Raw genomic sequence first — 19,929 nt, forward strand, 5'->3', positions numbered from 1 at the left:
AACAAAAAAAAGAAAACAATAATAAAAAAAAAGCCCGCTACTCGCTGCTCCTAAAGTAAAGCAAAAGAGGTGGCCGAAAGGAAGATCAAATACAGGAGGAGAGGTGTCCTGATACCCTCCTCTTGAAAGAGTTCAAGTCGTAGGCAGGAGATATTTTGAGAATATTGGCCTTTAGCTAAGCCTCAGAGTCTAGGCCATCACGCCACGCACACATACAAAGAATGGATGATGTTAGTGAATGCACAGAGATGAGTTTGGTTAATGTAATGAATACTAACACATATACAATATTAATAATAAAGTTCTGTTCGCAGACATAGCTGGGATTTTTTAGTCACTGCCGAGTGGCCTAAGACTACCCACATGCTGACCTGCAGACCACCTGTCAACCCCGACTCTGGACTCTCTAAAGAGAGGGTCAAAGATGAGCTCTGGGGGCCAGCATGAGCCAAGCAACACTATAAATGAGGAGGGTATCAGGGCACCTCTCCTCTCGAAATTGACCTCTCTTTTTGGACACTCCTTTGACCTCTATTCAGGAGCAGTAAGTAGCGGGCTTTTTTTTTAATATTTTACTTTACGCCCTTGAACTGTCTCCTTAGCTGTAAAAAAATAAATAAATAAATAAATAAATAAATAAACACTTCCCTGCGCCATAATAAGCAGGGGCCGACCATCAGGCCCCACCAAGAAAGCCTCCCAGCGCCATAGACCAAAACATAAAAAAAGTGAAAAAAAAGCTCTTACCTGGAAAACCAAGAAGTGGCAGGGGAACTTTCCTCTTGGCCCCCTGCAGGCATACCTTTGTAGAGTGAGGCAGAGTCTTGCACGGCCCTACCACTAGTCTATACCACTGCCCGCCTCCTCCTCCTCCTCCTCTTCCGTTCTTACTTTCCTGTTCCTTCTTTCTTCCCCCTACCTCAGCCTCCTCCTTCTTCCCTCCATCCTTATCTCCTGCTGTTGAGAAGACGGATACATACAAACTTATAACATCAATTGTCAACACGGATCGAGCTTAGTTAAGGAAAGGAAAGGGAATGACTAAAGGGTGTAGATGAATATATATTAAGGAAAAAAGGGTAATGACTCGACTGTATAGATGAATATATTGTTAAGGAAGAAAGGGCAAAGACTCAAGGGTTTAGATAACATAACAAAACCAAGGCCATTCTCTTAGTTAAGGAAAGGAAGGGCAATGACTCAAGGGTTTAGATAACATAACAAAACCAAGGCCATTCTCTTAGTTAAGGAAAGGAAGGGCAAAGACTCAAGGGTTTAGATAACATAACAAAACCAAGGCCATTCTCTTAGTTAAGGAAAGGAAGGGCAATGACTCAAGGGTTTAGATAACAACAAAACCAAGGCCATTCTCTTAGTTAAGGAAAGGAAGGGCAAAGACTCAAGGGTTTAGATAACAACAAAACCAAGGCCATTCTCTTAGTTAAGGAAAGGAAGGGCAATGACTCAAGGGTTTAGATAACATAACAAAACCAAGGCCATTCTCTTAGTTAAGGAAAGAAAGGGCAAAGACTCAAGGGTTTAGATAACATAACAAAACCAAGGCCATTCTCTTAGTTAAGGAAAGGAAGGGCAATGACTCAAGGGTTTAGATAACAACAAAACCAAGGCCATTCTCTTAGTTAAGGAAAGGAAGGGCAAAGACTCAAGGGTTTAGATAACAACAAAACCAAGGCCATTCTCTTAGTTAAGGAAAGGAAGGGCAAAGACTCAAGGGTTTAGATAACAACAAAACCAAGGCCATTCTCTTAGTTAAGGAAAGGAAGGGCAATGACTCAAGGGTTTAGATAACAACAAAACCAAGGCCATTCTCTTAGTTAAGGAAAGGAAGGGCAAAGACTCAAGGGTTTAGATAACAACAAAACCAAGGCCATTCTCTTAGTTAAGGAAAGGAAGGGCAATGACTCAAGGGTTTAGATAACAACAAAACCAAGGCCATTCTCTTAGTTAAGGAAAGGAAGGGCAAAGACTCAAGGGTTTAGATAACAACAAAACCAAGGCCATTCTCTTAGTTAAGGAAAGGAAGGGCAATGACTCAAGGGTTTAGATAACAACAAAACCAAGGCCATTCTCTTAGTTAAGGAAAGGAAGGGCAATGACTCAAGGGTTTAGATAACATAACAAAACCAAGGCCATTCTCTTAGTTAAGGAAAGGAAGGGCAAAGACTCAAGGGTTTAGATAACATAACAAAACCAAGGCCATTCTCTTAGTTAAGGAAAGGAAGGGCAAAGACTCAAGGGTTTAGATAACATAACAAAACCAAGGCCATTCTCTTAGTTAAGGAAAGGAAGGGCAAAGACTCAAGGGTTTAGATAACAACAAAACCAAGGCCATTCTCTTAGTTAAGGAAAGGAAGGGCAAAGACTCAAGGGTTTAGATAACATAACAAAACCAAGGCCATTCTCTTAGTTAAGGAAAGGAAGGGCAAAGACTCAAGGGTTTAGATAACATAACAAAACCAAGGCCATTCTCTTAGTTAAGGAAAGGAAAGGGCAAAGACTCTAGGGTTTAGATAACAACAAAACCAAGGCCATTCTCTTAGTTAAGGAAAGGAAGGGCAAAGACTCAAGGGTTTAGATAACATAACAAAACCAAGGCCATTCTCTTAGTTAAGGAAAGGAAGGGCAAAGACTCAAGGGTTTAGATAACATAACAAAACCAAGGCCATTCTCTTAGTTAAGGAAAGGAAGGGCAATGACTCAAGGGTTTAGATAACATAACAAAACCAAGGCCATTCTCTTAGTTAAGGAAAGGAAGGCAATGACTCAAGGGTTTAGATAACATAACAAAACCAAGGCCATTCTCTTAGTTAAGGAAAGGAAGGGCAATGACTCAAGGGTTTAGATAACATAACAAAACCAAGGCCATTCTCTTAGTTAAGGAAAGGAAGGGCAAAGACTCAAGGGTTTAGATAACATAACAAAACCAAGGCCATTCTCTTAGTTAAGGAAGGAAGGGCAAAGACTCAAGGGTTTAGATAACATAACAAAACCAAGGCCATTCTCTTAGTTAAGGAAAGGAAGGGTAATGACTCAAGGGTATAGATGAATATATATGGTTTATTCAATAGTTCCTCTGTACAAAGTCCTGCCGCTGGCTGCACACACACATACACACACACTCTCAGCCTCGACAGGACCAAGAGCGCTGTGTCTCCTCTACAAGTTACAATGACACAGCCTCCAGCCTTCACCTTCACCTCCACGACCTGCAGCCCATGACCTTCACCTCCACAACCTGCTCTCCCTGACCTTCACCTCCACAGCCTGCAGCCCATGACCTTCACCTCCACAGCCTGCAGCCCATGACCTTCACCTCCACAACCTGCTCTCCCTGACCTTCACCTCCACAGCCTGCAGCCCATGACCTTCACCTCCACGACCTGCTCTCCCTGACCTTCACCTCCACGACCTGCTCTCCCTGACCTTCACCTCCACGACCTGCTCTCCCTGACCTTCACCTCCACGGCCTGCCCTCCCTGACTTCCTCACTCAGCGCCACCTTCACAGTCCGACACAGTGGCTTCATAATCGTCTGAACCAAGCTATTCAATCTTCTGCGTACACTTCACAATGGTACGTGTGTGTTGTTTATCCTCGCATCGACCAACTATTCAGGCGTTCAGAGGCAACTTTTCAAACTAAAATTCAAAGACATTTCGGCATTACGGTCAATTCTATTAACATGTGCCTCGGAAAAGTGCAGGAACGCCAAACTTCAATCGCACTTTTCTCATTAACTTGTGCGTGTGTGTTGTTTATCCTCGCATCGACCAACTATTCAGGCGTTCAGAGGCAACTTTTCAAACTAAAATTCAAAGACATTTCGGCATTACGGTCAATTCTATTAACATGTGCCTCGGAAAAGTGCAGAAACGCCAAACTTCAATCGCACTTTTCTCATTTTCTTGTGCATGTGTGTTGTTTATCCTCGCATCGACCAACTATTCAGGTGTTCAGAGGCAACTTTTCAAACTAAAATTCAAAGACGTTTCAGCATTACGGTAAATTTTTTTAACATGTGCCTCGGAAAACTGCAGGAACACCAAACTTCAACCGCACTTTTCTCATTTTCTTGTGCATGTGTGTTGTTTACCTCTTTCTAGCAGGGAGCGCCACAGTCAGACCTCACCGAAGCACTATACCGCAATCATTATAGTCATTCTGTGTACGTACAATCGTCGCCCCATTCATCATCTCGCCAGCTACCTCGTTCTCTCTCCCTTCTCCTCTCTCTCTCTACCTCGCTAACATGGTCTAAGTTTCCGTACTGGACATTTATATACCAAAGCACTATACCGCAATCATTATAGTCATTCCGCGTACGTACAATGATCCTCCCCTTAATCATCTCGCCAGTTGCCTCGTTCTCTCTCCCCTCTCCTCTCTCTCTCTACCTCGCTAACAAGGTCTAAGTTTATGTACTGGACATTTATTTATTTAGTGCTGTTATGCCATTAATATACACATCAAAGAGTCACAGTCTTAAGAAGTAAAAAGCCCCTCACTCGCTATGCATAAAATTCTGAGAAAGGCACTAGCATATATATTTTTTTTTTGCAAAGTGCGTGTCGTTTCTGACCACTCACGCACTCGGATGGCACACGCGGGACCTCTGCTGGCCGTGTCTCTCTCCCTGGCTGTGACCGAGACCTCCGAGAACGTCATGTGAGAAATTTATGTGAGAAGATGGAGGCTTAACGAGAAATGTCTTCAACCAGTAACAAAGCAACCCAATAAATGTAAAAGTATATCCTAGAAAATCCCAAATCTCTCTCTCTCTCTCTCTCACTGTGATCAGCTGGCTCTTAAACGCCTTCTAAGAATTATATATGAGGAGTTAAGGATACACAACAAAGGCTCACCCAAAAACAGCTTCAACCAGTAACAAAGCAACCCAAGAAATGTAAAAGTATATCCTAGAAGATCACGTCTCTCCCTCTCTCTCTCTCACTGTGATCAGCTGGCTCTTAAACGCCCTCTAAAAATTTTATATGAGAAGTTACGGATACACAACAAAGGCTCAACCAAAAACAGCTTCAACCAGTAACAAAGCAACCCAAGAAATGTAAAAATATATCCCTGAAAACTGCATCTCTCTCTCTTAAGATGTGACTGAGAGACTGGCTTTTATACGCCCTCTAAGAATTATATATGAAAAGTTAAGGATACGAATCAAAGGCTCAACCAAAAACAGCTTCAACCAGTAACAAATGTAAAAGTATATCCCTGAAAACTGCATCTCTCTCTTAAGATGTGACTGACTGGCAAAAACAGCTTCAACCAGTAACAAAGCAACCCAATAAATGTATAAATATATCCTAGAAAATCACGTCTTTCTCTCTCTTACTGTGGCCGAGAGACTGGTTTTTATACATTTTTTTTTTTCCATTGTGCCGAAGAAGCGTCAAACTAACACCACCAGGGTCATAAAACTACCCCTGGAAAGGCCCTAAAACACTAGTGAAAGTTAAATGTGTGTGTGCTTGGGTGCTGAAGTGCTTATGAATATGACCCCTTATCCCATGGCTGCAACTCGGACTAGAACAGTGCTATCTGACCCTAAGGAAACACACTCGTTCTTTCACCTCAACCTTCTCGTGAGTGTAGAGTACCGAGAGGCTCCCATCACTCACAGGCACAGGGAGAGGCAGGGTTCGAGAGGTCCCCGAGTGGTGGTGTCGACACTGCTATCTTATTATGTAACGATTAAGTCCTCACAGTATCATGATACATATATATATACAATCATCCCTCAAATAGTACAGTTTCCAATAGTACGGTTTTGGTTTTATGTGGATTTTCTAAGAAGATTTTTCAGGATTTTTAAATTTCCCAACAAGCAGGAAATTCAAAAACCCTAAAATATCTTCTATGACAATCCGTATAAAACTGAAACTAAACTATTGGAAACCGTACTATTTGAGGGATGATTGTACCTCTTTAGAAATTATTATAAATTCAGGCGACTCACACACACTCACACGTACACACACATATAATTCTCCGGCCGCACACAACACATGATGCACCCCAAAGCAACTCCTTCCTTCAATATCTATCTTATCTGTTTCTTTTTTTTTTTTTACTCTTGGCCAGACACTCCATAGTTGATAAGTAAAAAATCCTTGCTATTTGTTTTCATACTAATCCTGAATTGCACTTTTTGAGACATTTTTCCTGATCTTTCTTTCCTTCTATCTCTTTCCTTTAATATCTATCTTCTCTAAGTCTCTTTATTTACTCTTAATCAGACACTTTGTTGCTCATAAAAAAAACTTGCTATTTGATTTCATACTAATCCTGAATCGCACTTTTTGAGACATATTTCCTGATCTTTCTTTCCTTCTATCTCTTTCTTTTAATATATGTCTTTCCTATGTCTTTTTTTACCCTTGATCAGACATTTACTAGTTCATAAAAAAGGAAAAAAACAACAACTTGCTACTTGACTTCATACTAATCCTGAACCACACCACACTTTTTTTTTATATTTCTTGATCTTCTTCTCTTCTTTTTTAATATATTTCTTTATGTCTTCTTTTTTTTTACTTGATCAGACACTAGTTCACACACACACACACATGCACACACACCAATACCTCCCACACACCCACACACACACACACCTATAAGTACGCTCACAAGCCGCACGGAAATTCATTGAACCAAAACGCCTCATAAGTGAAGTGCATTGGCTGGCGTGTGTGGGATAACGATCACCGAAGGACACAAGAGACAAAGTGTAAATAAGCCCGGCAAGTCACCACACTTCAGGGCGGAGAGTGTGGTCCTCAGTGGCTCCTGGACGCCTAACCCGAGATACAGACTGGCAGGCGTCTCAAGGTACAGTAGAAGTCCGTTAAGCTGATTTCCGTCCTTCAGAAAATACATGTCTAAATTTTTTGAGAGCAGGAAATGCAGAAAAGAAAACAGCCTGAATGCTTGAAGATGGAATTACCAACACTCTAATTTTTTGAAAGCATGAAATTCAGGAAAGAAAACAGCCTGAATGCTTGAAGACAGGGAATTACCAACACTCTATAACAGGAAATTCAGAAAAAAAACCAGCTTAAATTTTTGAATATACAGAATTACCAACACAAAATTTTTTGAAAGCATGAAATTCAGGAAAGAAAACAGCCTGAATGATTGAAGACGGAATTACCAACACTAAATTTTTTGAAAGCATGAAATTCAGAAAAAAAAACAGCTTAAATTTTTGAATATACAGAATTACCAACACTAAATTTTTTGAAAGCATGAAATTCAGAAAAGAAAACAGCCTGAATGATTGAAGACAGGGAATTACCAACACTCTATAACAGGAAATTCAGAAAAAAAACAGCTTAAATTTTTGAAGATACAGAATTACCAACACTAAATTTTTTGAAAGCGTGAAATTCAGTAAAAACAACAGCCTAAATTTTTGAAGATACAGAATTACCAACACTAAATTTTTTGAAAGCATGAAATTCAGTAAAAACAACAGCCTAAATTTTTGAAGATACAGAATTACCAACACTAAATTTTTCATAGCCAGAAATTCAGAAAAAACAACAGCCTGAATGCTTGAAAACAGGGAATTACCAACAGTCTATAGCAGGAAATTCAGAAAAAAACAGCTTAAATTCGTGAAAATACGGAACTACCAACAGTCTAAATATCTGAAAGCAGTGTTGACAGAGTGGTCAGCATATAGGTGTGGTATCCTTGAGGCCCCAGGTTCAAATTCCGTCAGCCTCCACAAGCTGACGGTTCTTATCCATCGCTGAGTGGCCTAAGACTACCCACACACCTATCACTTCGGACTCTAGGTTAACTCAAAAGATGATCGATTATGAGTTCCGAAGGGCAGTCTGAGGTTCGAAAGGCAGGTGTGCCAAACAAGGCTACCCACACGCTAAAGATGATCGATTATGAGTTCCGGAGGGCAGTGTGAGGCAAGCAAGGCTACCCACACGCTATCCTGAAGACCACCTATCACCCCGGACTCAAGGTTAACTCAAACGATGATCGATTATGAGTTCCGGAGGGCAGTGTGAGGCAAGCAAGATGGCGCCACTAGAAACACTTGCCTGCTCCATAACGCGCAAGGCCGACCACCGGACCCAACCGAGATAACCAAAAGGCTGGAGGTAACACAGCATTGAGAGGAATGTTAGGTTGCTTAAATGTTATAAATGCTTCTTAGAGTACGTCATTTGTATATGTATATAGATGTATGTATGAATAGACTATATGTATTTTTTATCAGTCTTATGGAAACTGGAACACACACACACACACACACACACACACACACACACACACACACTCCATTTTTTTTTCTTTATCTCCTCTCCTTTTCATGTTATCTCTCTCTCTCTCTCTCTCTCTCTCTCTCTCTCTCTCTCTCTCTCTCTCTCTCTCTCTCCCTCCTCCTCCTTACACATTCATTCATCATTATCCTTCTCTCTCTTTCCTCCTTCTCATGTTATCTCTCTCTCTCTCTCCTTTCCCTCCCTCCTCCATACATTTTTCTTAATCATTCTCTCTCTCTCTTTCCTCCTTCCCTCTTTACATTACCTTTCTCTGCACACACACACACACACACACACACACACACACACACTCTACACTTGAGATGATAACGGTACAAAAATATGAAAAATAAACCTTGGGTCGTGCAGGACATCACTCACTCTCTCTCTCTCTTTCTTTCTTCCGCAAAAAACACACACATAAACTGAGCTACAAAAAAAGAAAGAAAGTTGTTGTATTTTAAAGCTAAGCCTGGAAAAAGTGAATTACACATTATCTTACTCTAGTTTTAATCAGAATAGGCTCCCCCGTAGACACTTGTATGACCGAACCAAGCTGAACATTGTCTAAACTCAAGCCCCAACCAAGGCGAACATTCTCTAAACTCAAGCCCAAACCAAGCTGAACACTGTCTAAACTCAAGCCCCAACCAAGGCGAACATTGTCTAAACTCAAGCCCAAACCAAGCTGAACATTGTCTAAACACAAGCCTGAACCAAGCTGAACATTCTCTAAACTCAAGCCCAAACCAAGCTGAACATTCTCTAAACACAAGCCCGAACCAAGCTGAACATTGTCTAAACACAAGCCCGAACCAAGCTGAACATTCTCTAAACACAAGCCCGAACCAAGCTGAACATTCTCTAAACACAAGCCCGAACCAAGCTGAACATTCTCTAAACACAAGCCCGAACCAAGCTGAACATTCTCTAAACACAAGCCCGAACCAAGCTGAACATTCTCTAAACACAAGTCCCGGGTTACAAGTTTAAATTATACAAGTCACCCATTTGATCAGAGCTGTTTTCCCATATACCCAAACCCAGCTGGCATTCTCCCTGGGTTATTAAATCATACTAGTCACCCATTTGATCAGAGCCGTACACTAACCATGAACCACACTGTCTGATCCTTCTTTTTTCATATCTTTCTATATCTTTCTTTCAATATGTATCATTTCTGTATCTCTTTTTATCATCCTTGTGCTGTCTCCTTAACAAAAACCAAACATCTTGCTACTGGATCTCAACACTACTCATGAATCACACCCTTTTTTTCCATATCTTTCTTTCAATATGTGTCATTTCTATATCTCCTTTTATTATCCTTGTGCTGTGTCCTTAACAAAAGACATATACCTTGCTACTGGATCTCACACAACTCCAGAACCACACTGTTTTTAACCCATTCCACTATTCAGGGCTCTACCGAAGTTCTGCCCTTCCTCAAACACCCTCGGGAAGCTGGGTTAAGCATATATATCAATACATTCATAAGACTAATGACTCAGCTGATGTGTGGAATCAAGCCTCAAACTCCACCCTTCTTTTCCATATCTTTCTTTCAATATGTATCATCTCTATATCTCTTTTTGTCATCCTTGTGCTGTCTCCTTAACAAAAAAACAAACACCTTCCACTGGATCAAACAACTTCAAATCCACACTGTTTTTAACCCATTCCACTATTCAGGACTCTACCGTAGTTCTGCCCTTCCTCAAACACCCTCGGGAAGCTGGGTTAAGCATATATATCAATACATTCATATGACTAATGCCTCAGCTGATGTGTGGGGTAAAGCCTCAAACTCCAATCAGTGTGTGTATTCCTTGCTGGGTATCACATATATATCAATACATTTATAAGACTCTAGTGACACAGCTGGGTCTCATAACTCGTCCAGCCCCATAAGGGAAAATAGGGATGCTAAACGAGGTGTAGAAGAAGAAGACTCAGCTGATACAAGTGGAATTTAACCTTAAACTCCGACCCCTTAGTGTGCGTTCCTTGCCTCGGCGTCTAGGTGGTGAAGAGGCTCTCGCTGGGGGGGGAGGCTGCCCGGTGCTGCTCCTGGTCCAAGCCGCCACCACCCACACCACCAACGCCACCCTGGTTGGTCTGCGTGGGCTGGTCTATGTCCTCGTATGGGCTGCGTCGGGTCCCCCCTGGAAGGTTTGTGGATGGTTAGGAAGCAGAGCAGAAGCAGAGCATTTGAGGATAGCGCCCCAAGGCTCTATAAAGGGTTATCTGGGGATGTTAAGGGGTGCATTTTTCCGCGGGCTCTTCCCTTTCTTCACCCCGGAGCTCGCAGTCTCATCACCCATGGACTTAAAAGAAATCGTAAGGCCCGCTTGGAAAAATACACCCCTAGTGACATAAACACGTCTCTCCGCTTGTCAAAACCCTGTCGTACGTACTAGAAAATAGAAGAGCAATCTGGCAATCTTCAAGAAAGCGCTGGACTCACTTATTCACTAACTCCTACGACTTTACAAACATGAGGATTGAGGACAACTTTGGGTGCTAAAAATACTGTTATAATGCTGGTGGCCCTGTGGAGCACTGCTATGGTGGCGGACCGGGGCCTGAAACCTCATCAACGGTAAACGGTAAACTGAGTACAACCTTGACCCTTGAAACTATGCTGCCTTGGGTCATTAATCACTTTTCTCTTTATAATCCATCTGGCTCATTTTTACGATCAGCTCAGTTTTTATTTATGCCATTTCTTGTATTTACTTGTCATCAATTAGTTTTCTCTTTATAATCCATCTGGCTCATTTTTACGATCAGCTCAGTTTTTATTTATGCCATTTCTTGCATTTCTTTAACCCGGTAGCAGCGACGGGCCAAATTTGTGGCTTTACCATGTAGCAACGACTGGCCAAATTTGTGGCTTTACCGTGTAGCAGCGACAGGCCAAATTTGTGGCTTTACCGTGTAGCAGCGACGGGCCAAATTTGTGGCTTTATCATGTAGCAGCGACGGGCCAAATTTGTGGCTTTGCCATGTAGCAGCGATGGGCTAAATTTGTGGCTTTACCATGTAGCAGCGACAGGCCAAATTTGTGGCTTTACCGTGTAGCAGCGACGGGCCAAATTTGTGGCTTTACCGTGTAGCAGCGACAAATTTGTGGCTTTACCGTGTAGCTGGCCAAATTTGTGGCTTTACTGTGTAGCAGCGACGGGCCAAATTTGTGGCTTTACTGTGTAGCAGCGACGGGCCAAATTTGTGGCTTTACCATGTAGCAGTGACAGGCCAAATTTGTGCCATGATTTAAATCCCCCAAAATAGATGATACATAATCTGATCACAAATGCTTTGATATATACTATGAAATGGTTTGTGTGAGTGATGATTTTTTCTCATTTTCTCGCTTGGGGGGACCACTGAGAAACATGATCCCCGCTGCTACTGGGTTAAAACATTACTACCTTCTCCTTAAGCACACACACACACACACACACACACACACAGTAGTAGTATTTTATCAACCACAAAAACTACAATGAACACGAACAAAATAAAACAAATAAAATGGTTCAGTAAAAATTAACTCAACACACACACACACACACACACACACACACACACACAGACTCACCGAAGATCCTGTCGAGGCCTGAGGGACCGTAGGAGCCGTAGGAGCCGGAGCGTTCGTGAAGGACGCGTTGCAACATGAGGCTGGTGATGGGGCGCAGGATGAGGTTGAGCACCGCCATAGCCAGGCCGAAGCGCACCAGACTGGCTGTAGCGACAAAACACAACGCATGAAGGAGGAAGGAGAGAGAAGGAAGGAAGGAAGGAAGGAAGGAGGGAAGGAGGTAGAGAGGGAAGGGAGGTAGAGAGGGAAGGAAGGAAGGAAGGAAGGAGGGAAGGAGGTAGAGAGGGAAGGGAGGTAGAGAGGGAAGGAAGGAAGGAAGGAGAGAGGGAAGGAAGGAAGGAAGGAAGGTAGAAGAGAAGGAGAGGAAGAAAGGAAGGAGGCTGAGAGGGAAGGGAAGAATGGAAGGTAGAAGGGAGGGAGGGAAGGAAGGAAGGAGGTAGAGAGGGAAGGGAGGTAGAGAAGGAAGGAAGGAGAGAGGGAAGGAAGGAAGGAAAGAAGGAGGAAGAGAGGGAAGGGAAGAAAGGAAGGAGGCTGAGAGGGAAGGGAAGAATGGAAGGTAGAAGGGAGGGAGGGAAGGAGGGAGGGAAGGAAGGAAGGAAGGAAGGAGGTAGAGAGGGAAGGGAGGTAGAGAAGGAAGGAAGGAAGGAGAGAGGGAAGGAAGGAAGGAGGAAGAGAGGGAAGGAAGGAAGGAGAGAGGGAAGGAAGGAAGGAGGTAGAGAGGGAAGGGAAGGAAGGAAGGGAAGGAAAGAAGAAAGAAAGGAAGGAAGGTAGAACAAAAGTCACATCTCTCTCTCTCACACACACACACACACACACACACACACACACACACACTTGGCACTCACAGGAGATCCGCGGCCAGCCCAGCACAAGCGCCATGACATCCAGGAATATCGCCATCAGGTTCAGCAGCAGAGCCTGGAAACATGGCGCAAGAATCAGTGTCGGAAATGAAGGACATGAAGGGGGGTCTTATGTAGCCCAAGAAATGGTGGAAAACTAAGAAAAAAATCAAATCTCTAGCTCTCCTATTCCATTTTCAACCTGTGTTCTTCCTTCTTCTCCTCCTCCATAGCAAAGGGAAGGAGGTGATCATGGGAATTGGATATGTGGGCACAGGATGCAGGTTTTTCGGAAGTTAGGCGAAGTGCGTGAATAGACGGAGACGTGGATAAGAAAAGGAGGAACTACATAGCCATAGAAAGCAATACAGGTCAATAGAAGAAGAGAAGAAGAAGAAGAAGAAGAAGAAGTGTCTCAAGAATAAACAGAGAAGTGGATAAGACAAGGACCTAGAAAGCAATAGAGGTCAATAGAAGGAAAAGAAGAAGAAGAAAAAGCAGAAGTGTATCAAGAAAGAAGTAAATACAAGAATAAAGAAATCTCCAGCGCCTCTCTTCTATTTTCTTCTTTTTTTCTTCTCTTCTTCAAGCCCCAAGAAACTACATCTCCAGCTCTATTCTGTTCCTCTTGTCTTCTTTCTTCTTTTCTTCATGCCCCAAGAAACTAAGCCTCCAGCTCCTCTCTTCTATTTTCTTCTTTTTTTCTTCTCTTCTCTTCTTCAAGCCCCAAGAAACTACATCTCCAGCTCTATTCTGTTCCCCTCTTGTCTTCCTTCTTCTTTTCTTCATGCCCCAAGAAACTAAGCCTCCAGCTCCTCTATTCTCTTCTCTTCTTCTTTTTCTTCTCTTCTCTTCTTCAAGCCCCAAGAAACTACATCTCCAGCTCTATTCTGTTCCTCTTGTCTTCCTTCTTCTTTTCTTCATGCCCCAAGAAACTAAGCCTCCAACTCCTCTCTTCTATTTTCTTCTTTTTTTCTACTCTTCTTCATGCCCCAAGAAACTACATCTCCAGCTCTATTCTGTTCCTCTTGTCTTCTTTCTTCTTTTCTTCATGCCCCAAGAAACTAAGCCTCCAGCTCCTCGATTCTCTTCTCTTCTTCTTTTTCTTCTCTTCTCCTCTTCATGCCCCAAGAAACTACATCTCCAGCTCTATTCTGTTCCTCTTGTCTTCCTTCTTTTCTTCATGCCCCAAGAAACTAAGCCTCCAGCGCCTCTCTTCTCTTCTTCTTTTTCTTCTCTTCTCTTCTTCAAGCCCCAAGAAACTACATCTCCAGCTCTATTCTGTTCCCCTATTGTCTTCCTTCTTCTTTTCTTCATGCCCCAAGAAACTAAGCCTCCAGCTCCTCTCTTCTATTTTCTTCTTTTTTTCTTCTCTTCTCTTCTTCAAGCCCCAAGAAACTACATCTCCAGCTCCTCTATTCTGTTCCCCTCTTGTCTTCCTTCTTCTTTTCTTCATGCCCCAAGAAACTAAGCCTCCAGCTCCTCGATTCTCTTCACTTCTTCTTTTTCTTCTCTTCTCTTCTTCAAGCCCCAAGAAACTACATCTCCAGCTCTATTCTGTTCCTCTTGTCTTCTTTCTTCTTTTCTTCATGCCCCAAGAAACTAAGCCTCCAGCGCCTCTCTTCTCTTCTTCTTTTTCTTCTCTTCTCCTCTTCAAGCCCCAAGAAACTACATCTCCAGCTCTATTCTGTTCCTCTTGTCTTCTTTCTTCTTTTCTTCATGCCCCAAGAAACTAAGCCTCCAGCTCCTCTATTCTCTTCTCTTCTTCTTTTTCTTCTCTTCTCCTCTTCAAGCCCCAAGAAACTACATCTCCAGCTCCTCTATTCTGTTCTCCTCTTCTTCTCTTCTTTTCCTCCTCCATGACAAATAAAAGGGACATAAAGCTTAAAGAAAAGTGTGCGCCCTCGATGCCCTGACCCACCATGAGGGGCGCGTCTTCACTGTCGCGGTGCAGGATACTCCACAGCACCAGGAACAGGAACGCACCATTGTAGAGCGTGCTGCCCGTGTTGAGGCAGGCGCTGTAGTAACTCCTGTAGGGGGACACATGGAGACAGACGTAAGCACCACACACACACACACACACACACACACACACACACACACACACACACACACACACACACGCCTTCCTTTTAACAGCCTCCACTTCCTTCTCTCCTTGGCCTTTCTGATATTATGTTGCTTTTCTTTCTTTCTTTCTCTTTTTTTTTTAACCAGAGATTGCCATTACCACCACAGCCACCCACACACACACACACACACACGCACACACACCAGACTTATAGCACCCTCGCACCCCACTCCCTTCCTTTTCCTATATAAGCTCAAACTTTCAATGGGTGAGATGCTGAGCTTGCCTGGATGTTGAAGCTTCGGCGACTACTGCAAATATCAAGTGGGCAAATTTTGATAGGCAGAAGAGGCGATGTGGAGGTAACCAGTGATAGAACGTAACATTTAACGCAGTAGAAGCGGGGTCATGTTTCTTAATGGTCCCCCCAAGCGAGAAAAATGAGAAAAAATCACCCCTCACACAAACCATTTCATAATATATATCAAAGCATTTGTGGTCAGATTATGTATCATCTATTTTGGGGGGTTTATATCATGGCACAAATTTGGCCCGTCGCTGCTACACGGTAAAGCCACAAATTTGGCCCGTCGCTGCTACACGGTAAAGCCACAAATTTGGCCCATCGTTGCTACACGGTAAAGCCACAAATTTGGCCCGTCGTTGCTACACGGTAAAGCCACAAATTTGGCCCATCGCTGCTACACGGTAAAGCCACAAATTTGACCCGTCACTGCTACTGGGTTAACAGGCTTTTTTGCTGCAGGCTTTTTTTTTTTTTTTACCTTGAACTGCTTGTATTACTGTAAAAATTTGAAAGGTAGTAAAAGAGAAGTTTTTTTTTGTCATCAGATTGCTTAAAAAATTCATTCACTCTCACTCGGTTCCTGTGAATCAATCTCATACATTAATCTCGTTTGGTTCTAAGAAAATCAATCTCATTCAGGTCTAATTAACTGTAAAAGGCACGGCATTACTAGGAACACAAACATATACTAGCAACAACAAGGACAACAGCAATAATAATAGCAACAACAAGTGCTATTGCAATCCATTCCATCAAATCTGTAAAAAAAACCCAGCTCATTCAACAGCAGGTAGACAGCACAGTAAGGAAAAGCTAGTAACTGTAAGAATCACAGAGAAGCAAACAACACAGGTAGCTACATAAAACAGTACCCAAAATACACAAAGAATAAAAACCAACAACATTTACGAGCACAAAGAAGCAAACAACACAGGTAGCTACATAAAACAATACCTGAAATACACAAAGAATAAAAACCAACAACATTTACGAGCACAAAGAAGCAAACAACACAGGTAGCTACATAAAACAGTACCTGAAATACACAAAGAATAAAAACCAACAACATTTACGAGCACAGAGAAGCAAACAACACAGGTAGCTACATAAAACAATACCTGAAATACACAAAGAATAAAAACCAACAACATTTACGAGCACAGAGAAGCAAACAACACAGGCAGCTACATAAAACAATACCTGAAATACACAAAGAATAAAAACCAACAACATTTACGAGCACAGAAAAGCAAACAACACAGGTAGCTACATAAAACAGTACCTGAAATACACAAAGAATAAAAACCAACAACATTTACGAGCACAAAGGAGCAAACAACACAGGTAGCTACATAAAACAGTACCTGAAATACACAAAGAATAAAAACCAACAACATTTACGAGCACAAAGAAGCAATCAACACAGTCAGCTACGTACATAGTAAACCAAATAAAGGCTGAGTTTATGGCATACACTATAGCTGCGTGTGGCCTCGGTGCAGGGCCAGAGTGACATCCGGGTCAGGTTTCCCCAGGTACCCATTTATCCACCAGCCTAAAAGGGAGGTTCAACAGCTGGGTGAACTGCACACCGACTAACCGGGCCGGGATTCGAACCCAGCCCAGTGGATTCATAGCTAGACTCACTAACCACTAGACCACAGAGGCACGGAAAACACAGAAGCAATCAGCACACGTAAGCATCAATACGCAGGCAGTAATAATAATGAAAGAGTTGCTGTCCTTTACCAGACGGTGAGAATGAGGTGGGCCAAGAATATCCCCTGAAAAAAGAGGAAATTTGATGGAAAAAAAGAACATTACAGGTGGAAGGGAACATGAGCGAAGAGGAGAACATGTCTGGTAAATGGAGAGATATGACTGAAATATCCCATAAGAAAAGAATAGAACATGACTGACTGACTGACTGATTACCTGACTGACTGACTGACTGACTGAATGAATGGCAACTGACTGTATGACTGACTGACTGACTGACTTATACAGACAAAGCAAGACATCAGTTGTTAATTCTTCTAAAACACACAAAACGTCAATCAGTACATTTTCTGGCACACAGGTAATGAAGAAAAAAACTAATTGAAGAGGTAGACAGACATTTACCTAATCAACTTACCTAAAATCCTATCTATCAATCTATCTATGTCTATCTATTAGTCCTATCTACGTGTCTGTCTTTCTGTCCGAGCCACAATGTTACTTGCATTTCTATCTTTCTATCTATCTGTCAATTGCCCCTTTCTATTCAACCATCTGTCTGTCAAACTATCTATTCAACCATCTGTCAAACATCTATCCATCTGTCAAATTAGCTATTCAACCAACTGTCTCAAACTATCTATTCAACCATCTGTCAAACTATCTATTCAACCATCTGTCTGTCAAACTATCTATTCAACCATCTGTCTATCAAACTATCTATTCAACCATCTGTCAAACTATCCATTCAACCATCTGTCAAACATCTATCCATCTGTCAAACTACCTATTCAACCATCTGTCAACCATCAATCCACCTGTCAAAATATCTATTCAACCATCTGTCTGTCAAACTATCTATTCAACCATCTGTCTGTCAAACTATCTATTCAACCATCTATCCACCTGTCAAACTATCTATTCAACCAACTGTCAAACATCTATCCACCTGTCAAACTGTCTATTCAACCATCTATCTATCCAACCATCTGTCAAACTATCCATCTGTCTATCTGTCAAACTATCTATCCAACCATTTGTCAGTCACTCTATCCATTTACTTATCCCTCTGTCTCTCCCCGTCTCAGGTCAGGTCAGGTCAGGTCAGGCGGGGTCACTATACCTTGAGCGTGACAGCCGCGGGTGGCATGTTGACCTCCATCTTCCTCTTCTTCCTCTTGTGGCCTGTATTGCGTATTGATCCCTTTGTTTGGGTCGCTTAGTCACCCGATCCCGTGACTTGCTCCTTATCCTCTTTCTGGGAGAGGAAAAAGGGCAGGAGGGAGAGAGGAAGAAGGGGAGGGAAGATAGATAAAAGAATATATAGTAGTGATGCTGTAAGTAAAAATAAATAGTGTAATAAATAGGAATGTTGCTGATGATTATGATGATGATAGTGAGGAGAGAGAGAGAGAGAGAGAGAGAGAAGGAAAAACGCCCAAAACGTTTAATGCCTCTTGAGTGAAGCGAGAATTGGACCGGAGGAGGAGGAGGAGGAGGAGAGGAAGCCAAAGAAGACAAACTGAAGAAAATAGAGGAAGAAATAAATGTGACACGCACACACACACGTACACAAACAACACACACACACACACACACACACACACACACACACGTGAACGCTGTCTCCCTCACCTCCCTTGTTGAAGCCTTGGCGGGGTTGAGGTGTGACTCGCAGCTTCCCGTCCTCCCTCCTCTCCTTTCTCCTTCCTTGTGAGTTATGGTTCCAGTTACATCTCTCTCTCTCTCTCTCTCTCTCTCTCTCTCTCTCTCTCTCTATGTATGATAATTTGTATATGTAAAGCTCTCCCAGTTTAACTCTACGGTATTTTACGCTCGCTTTCCATTACTACTGCTACTACTACTACTACTACTGCTACTACTATTACTCTACAACAGAGGCGTACCCCGGGCTGTAAAAATGGTGGGTCTTTTCCCAGTAAAAGTGTAGCTATGTACCGTTGCAGCCACTTGGAGACGGACAAGTGGCCGGCACGTGACGCGGGACAATCAGGGGGGGGGGGTTCAGGGTTTTGAAAAATTAACATTTCTAGCTACAGTTTCCTGCTGTCAATACAGAAAACTGGGATTTTGTCCGTTTTTCGTTTTGACTTCACCAGAAAGTGAATCTTTTAGCAGATGGGGGGGGGGGTCGTCCCTCCCTGGGTGTGGCCCTGTACTAATATGTAGGTACTACTTCTACTACTACTACTACTACTACTACTACTACTACTACTTAAGGGAAAACGGGCGAGATATAGATAGATAGATAGATAGATAGATAGATAGATAGAGAGAGAGAGAGAGAGGGAGAGGGGGGGGGGGGGAGGTGTCACCTTACATATCACAAGCCAGGGGAAGAAGGAAGGGATGACCACTAAGAGTAACTTGAGTCTTCTTCTACCCTCTCTCTCTCTCTCTCTCTCAGTCACATACACATACACACATTATTTCTTTCTTTCTGTCTCACTAAACAACTCTCTCTCTCTCTCTCTCTCTCTCTCTCTCGGTCACATACACATACACACATTATCTCTTTCTTTCTTTCTGTCTCACTAAACAACTCTCTCTCTCTCTCTCTCTCTCTCTCTCTCTCTCTCAGTAAGGTCAGGGAAACACTCTCGTCTTCTTCAAAAATGTAATGTAGTTTTATTGTTGTTGTTCTCCAGTCAGTCGTCAAGAACAATTAAATAAAATATGTTGTCGAGGCGGCGAGGAGGAGAAACGATTGACATTCTTACTTAATTATTTTTCCTCGTGAGAAGCGGAAGAAAAAAAAGAAAACAAAAAAAAGGCGACGGTAGAATTCCCCGAAGCATAGATTTCCCTAAACTGATCCACACATAAAAAAAAGAGGAAGAAGAAGAGGAGGAAGAAGAAGAAAAAGAAGAAGAGGAAGAAGAAGGAGAAGATGATAAGCATTAAGACGTATCGTAAAGTATTGTATAGTAACGATGATTCATGTAAAAAAAGAAGAAGAAGAAGAAGAAGAAGAAAAAGAAGGAGAAAAACGGATTAAGAAATATCATAATGTATCTTTGTAACGATGTATGTATGTGTCT

At 42.4% G+C, this 19,929-nt stretch overlaps 1 protein-coding gene and 3 long non-coding RNA genes across 5 annotated transcripts; 2 read left to right on the plus strand and 2 right to left on the minus strand.

The window, feature by feature from the left end:
- Positions 1 to 3,060: 3,060 nt before the first annotated feature.
- On the minus strand, positions 3,061 to 3,495 carry LOC126981216 (uncharacterized). Of its 2 annotated transcripts, none has more exons than XR_007733818.1 (2): positions 3,358 to 3,495; positions 3,061 to 3,299 (listed from the first exon to the last, which is right to left on the minus strand). It is a non-coding gene; the product is annotated as an uncharacterized LOC126981216 (long non-coding RNA). The 2 variants fall into 2 exon arrangements; XR_007733817.1 differs by having other exon boundaries at positions 3,061 to 3,241; positions 3,358 to 3,492.
- On the plus strand, positions 3,297 to 6,458 carry LOC126981215 (uncharacterized). The gene is made up of 2 exons (XR_007733816.1): positions 3,297 to 5,233; positions 5,314 to 6,458. It is a non-coding gene; the product is annotated as an uncharacterized LOC126981215 (long non-coding RNA).
- Positions 6,459 to 6,586: 128 nt separating this feature from the next.
- Positions 6,587 to 9,059, plus strand: LOC126981213 (uncharacterized). Its single transcript, XR_007733815.1, has 2 exons — positions 6,587 to 7,882; positions 7,962 to 9,059. It is a non-coding gene; the product is annotated as an uncharacterized LOC126981213 (long non-coding RNA).
- Positions 8,302 to 18,176, minus strand: LOC126981211 (type-1 angiotensin II receptor-associated protein-like). Its single transcript, XM_050832020.1, has 6 exons — positions 17,991 to 18,176; positions 16,898 to 16,932; positions 14,689 to 14,800; positions 12,771 to 12,843; positions 11,926 to 12,069; positions 8,302 to 10,486 (listed from the first exon to the last, which is right to left on the minus strand). Exons 1-6 carry the CDS (start codon positions 18,027 to 18,029, stop codon positions 10,341 to 10,343), a joined length of 549 nt encoding a protein of 182 aa, XP_050687977.1. The 5' UTR covers positions 18,030 to 18,176; the 3' UTR covers positions 8,302 to 10,340.
- Between the last annotated feature and the right edge of the window lie 1,753 nt (positions 18,177 to 19,929).

The sequence above is a fragment of the Eriocheir sinensis genome, chromosome 47 (genome assembly GCF_024679095.1).
Source record: "Eriocheir sinensis breed Jianghai 21 chromosome 47, ASM2467909v1, whole genome shotgun sequence".
NCBI lineage: Eukaryota > Metazoa > Arthropoda > Malacostraca > Decapoda > Varunidae > Eriocheir > Eriocheir sinensis.

Coding starts and splice junctions, on each gene's coding strand:
- LOC126981211 (XM_050832020.1), bottom strand. CDS start 18,029: ATGGAGGTCAACATGCCACCCGCGGCTGTCACGCTCAAG. Junction 16,933..17,990: donor CCGCGGCTGTCACGCTCAAG/GTATAGTGACCC, acceptor CTCTTTTTTCAG/GGGATATTCTTGGCCCACCT. Junction 14,801..16,897: donor CACCTCATTCTCACCGTCTG/GTAAAGGACAGC, acceptor GTCCCCCTACAG/GAGTTACTACAGCGCCTGCC.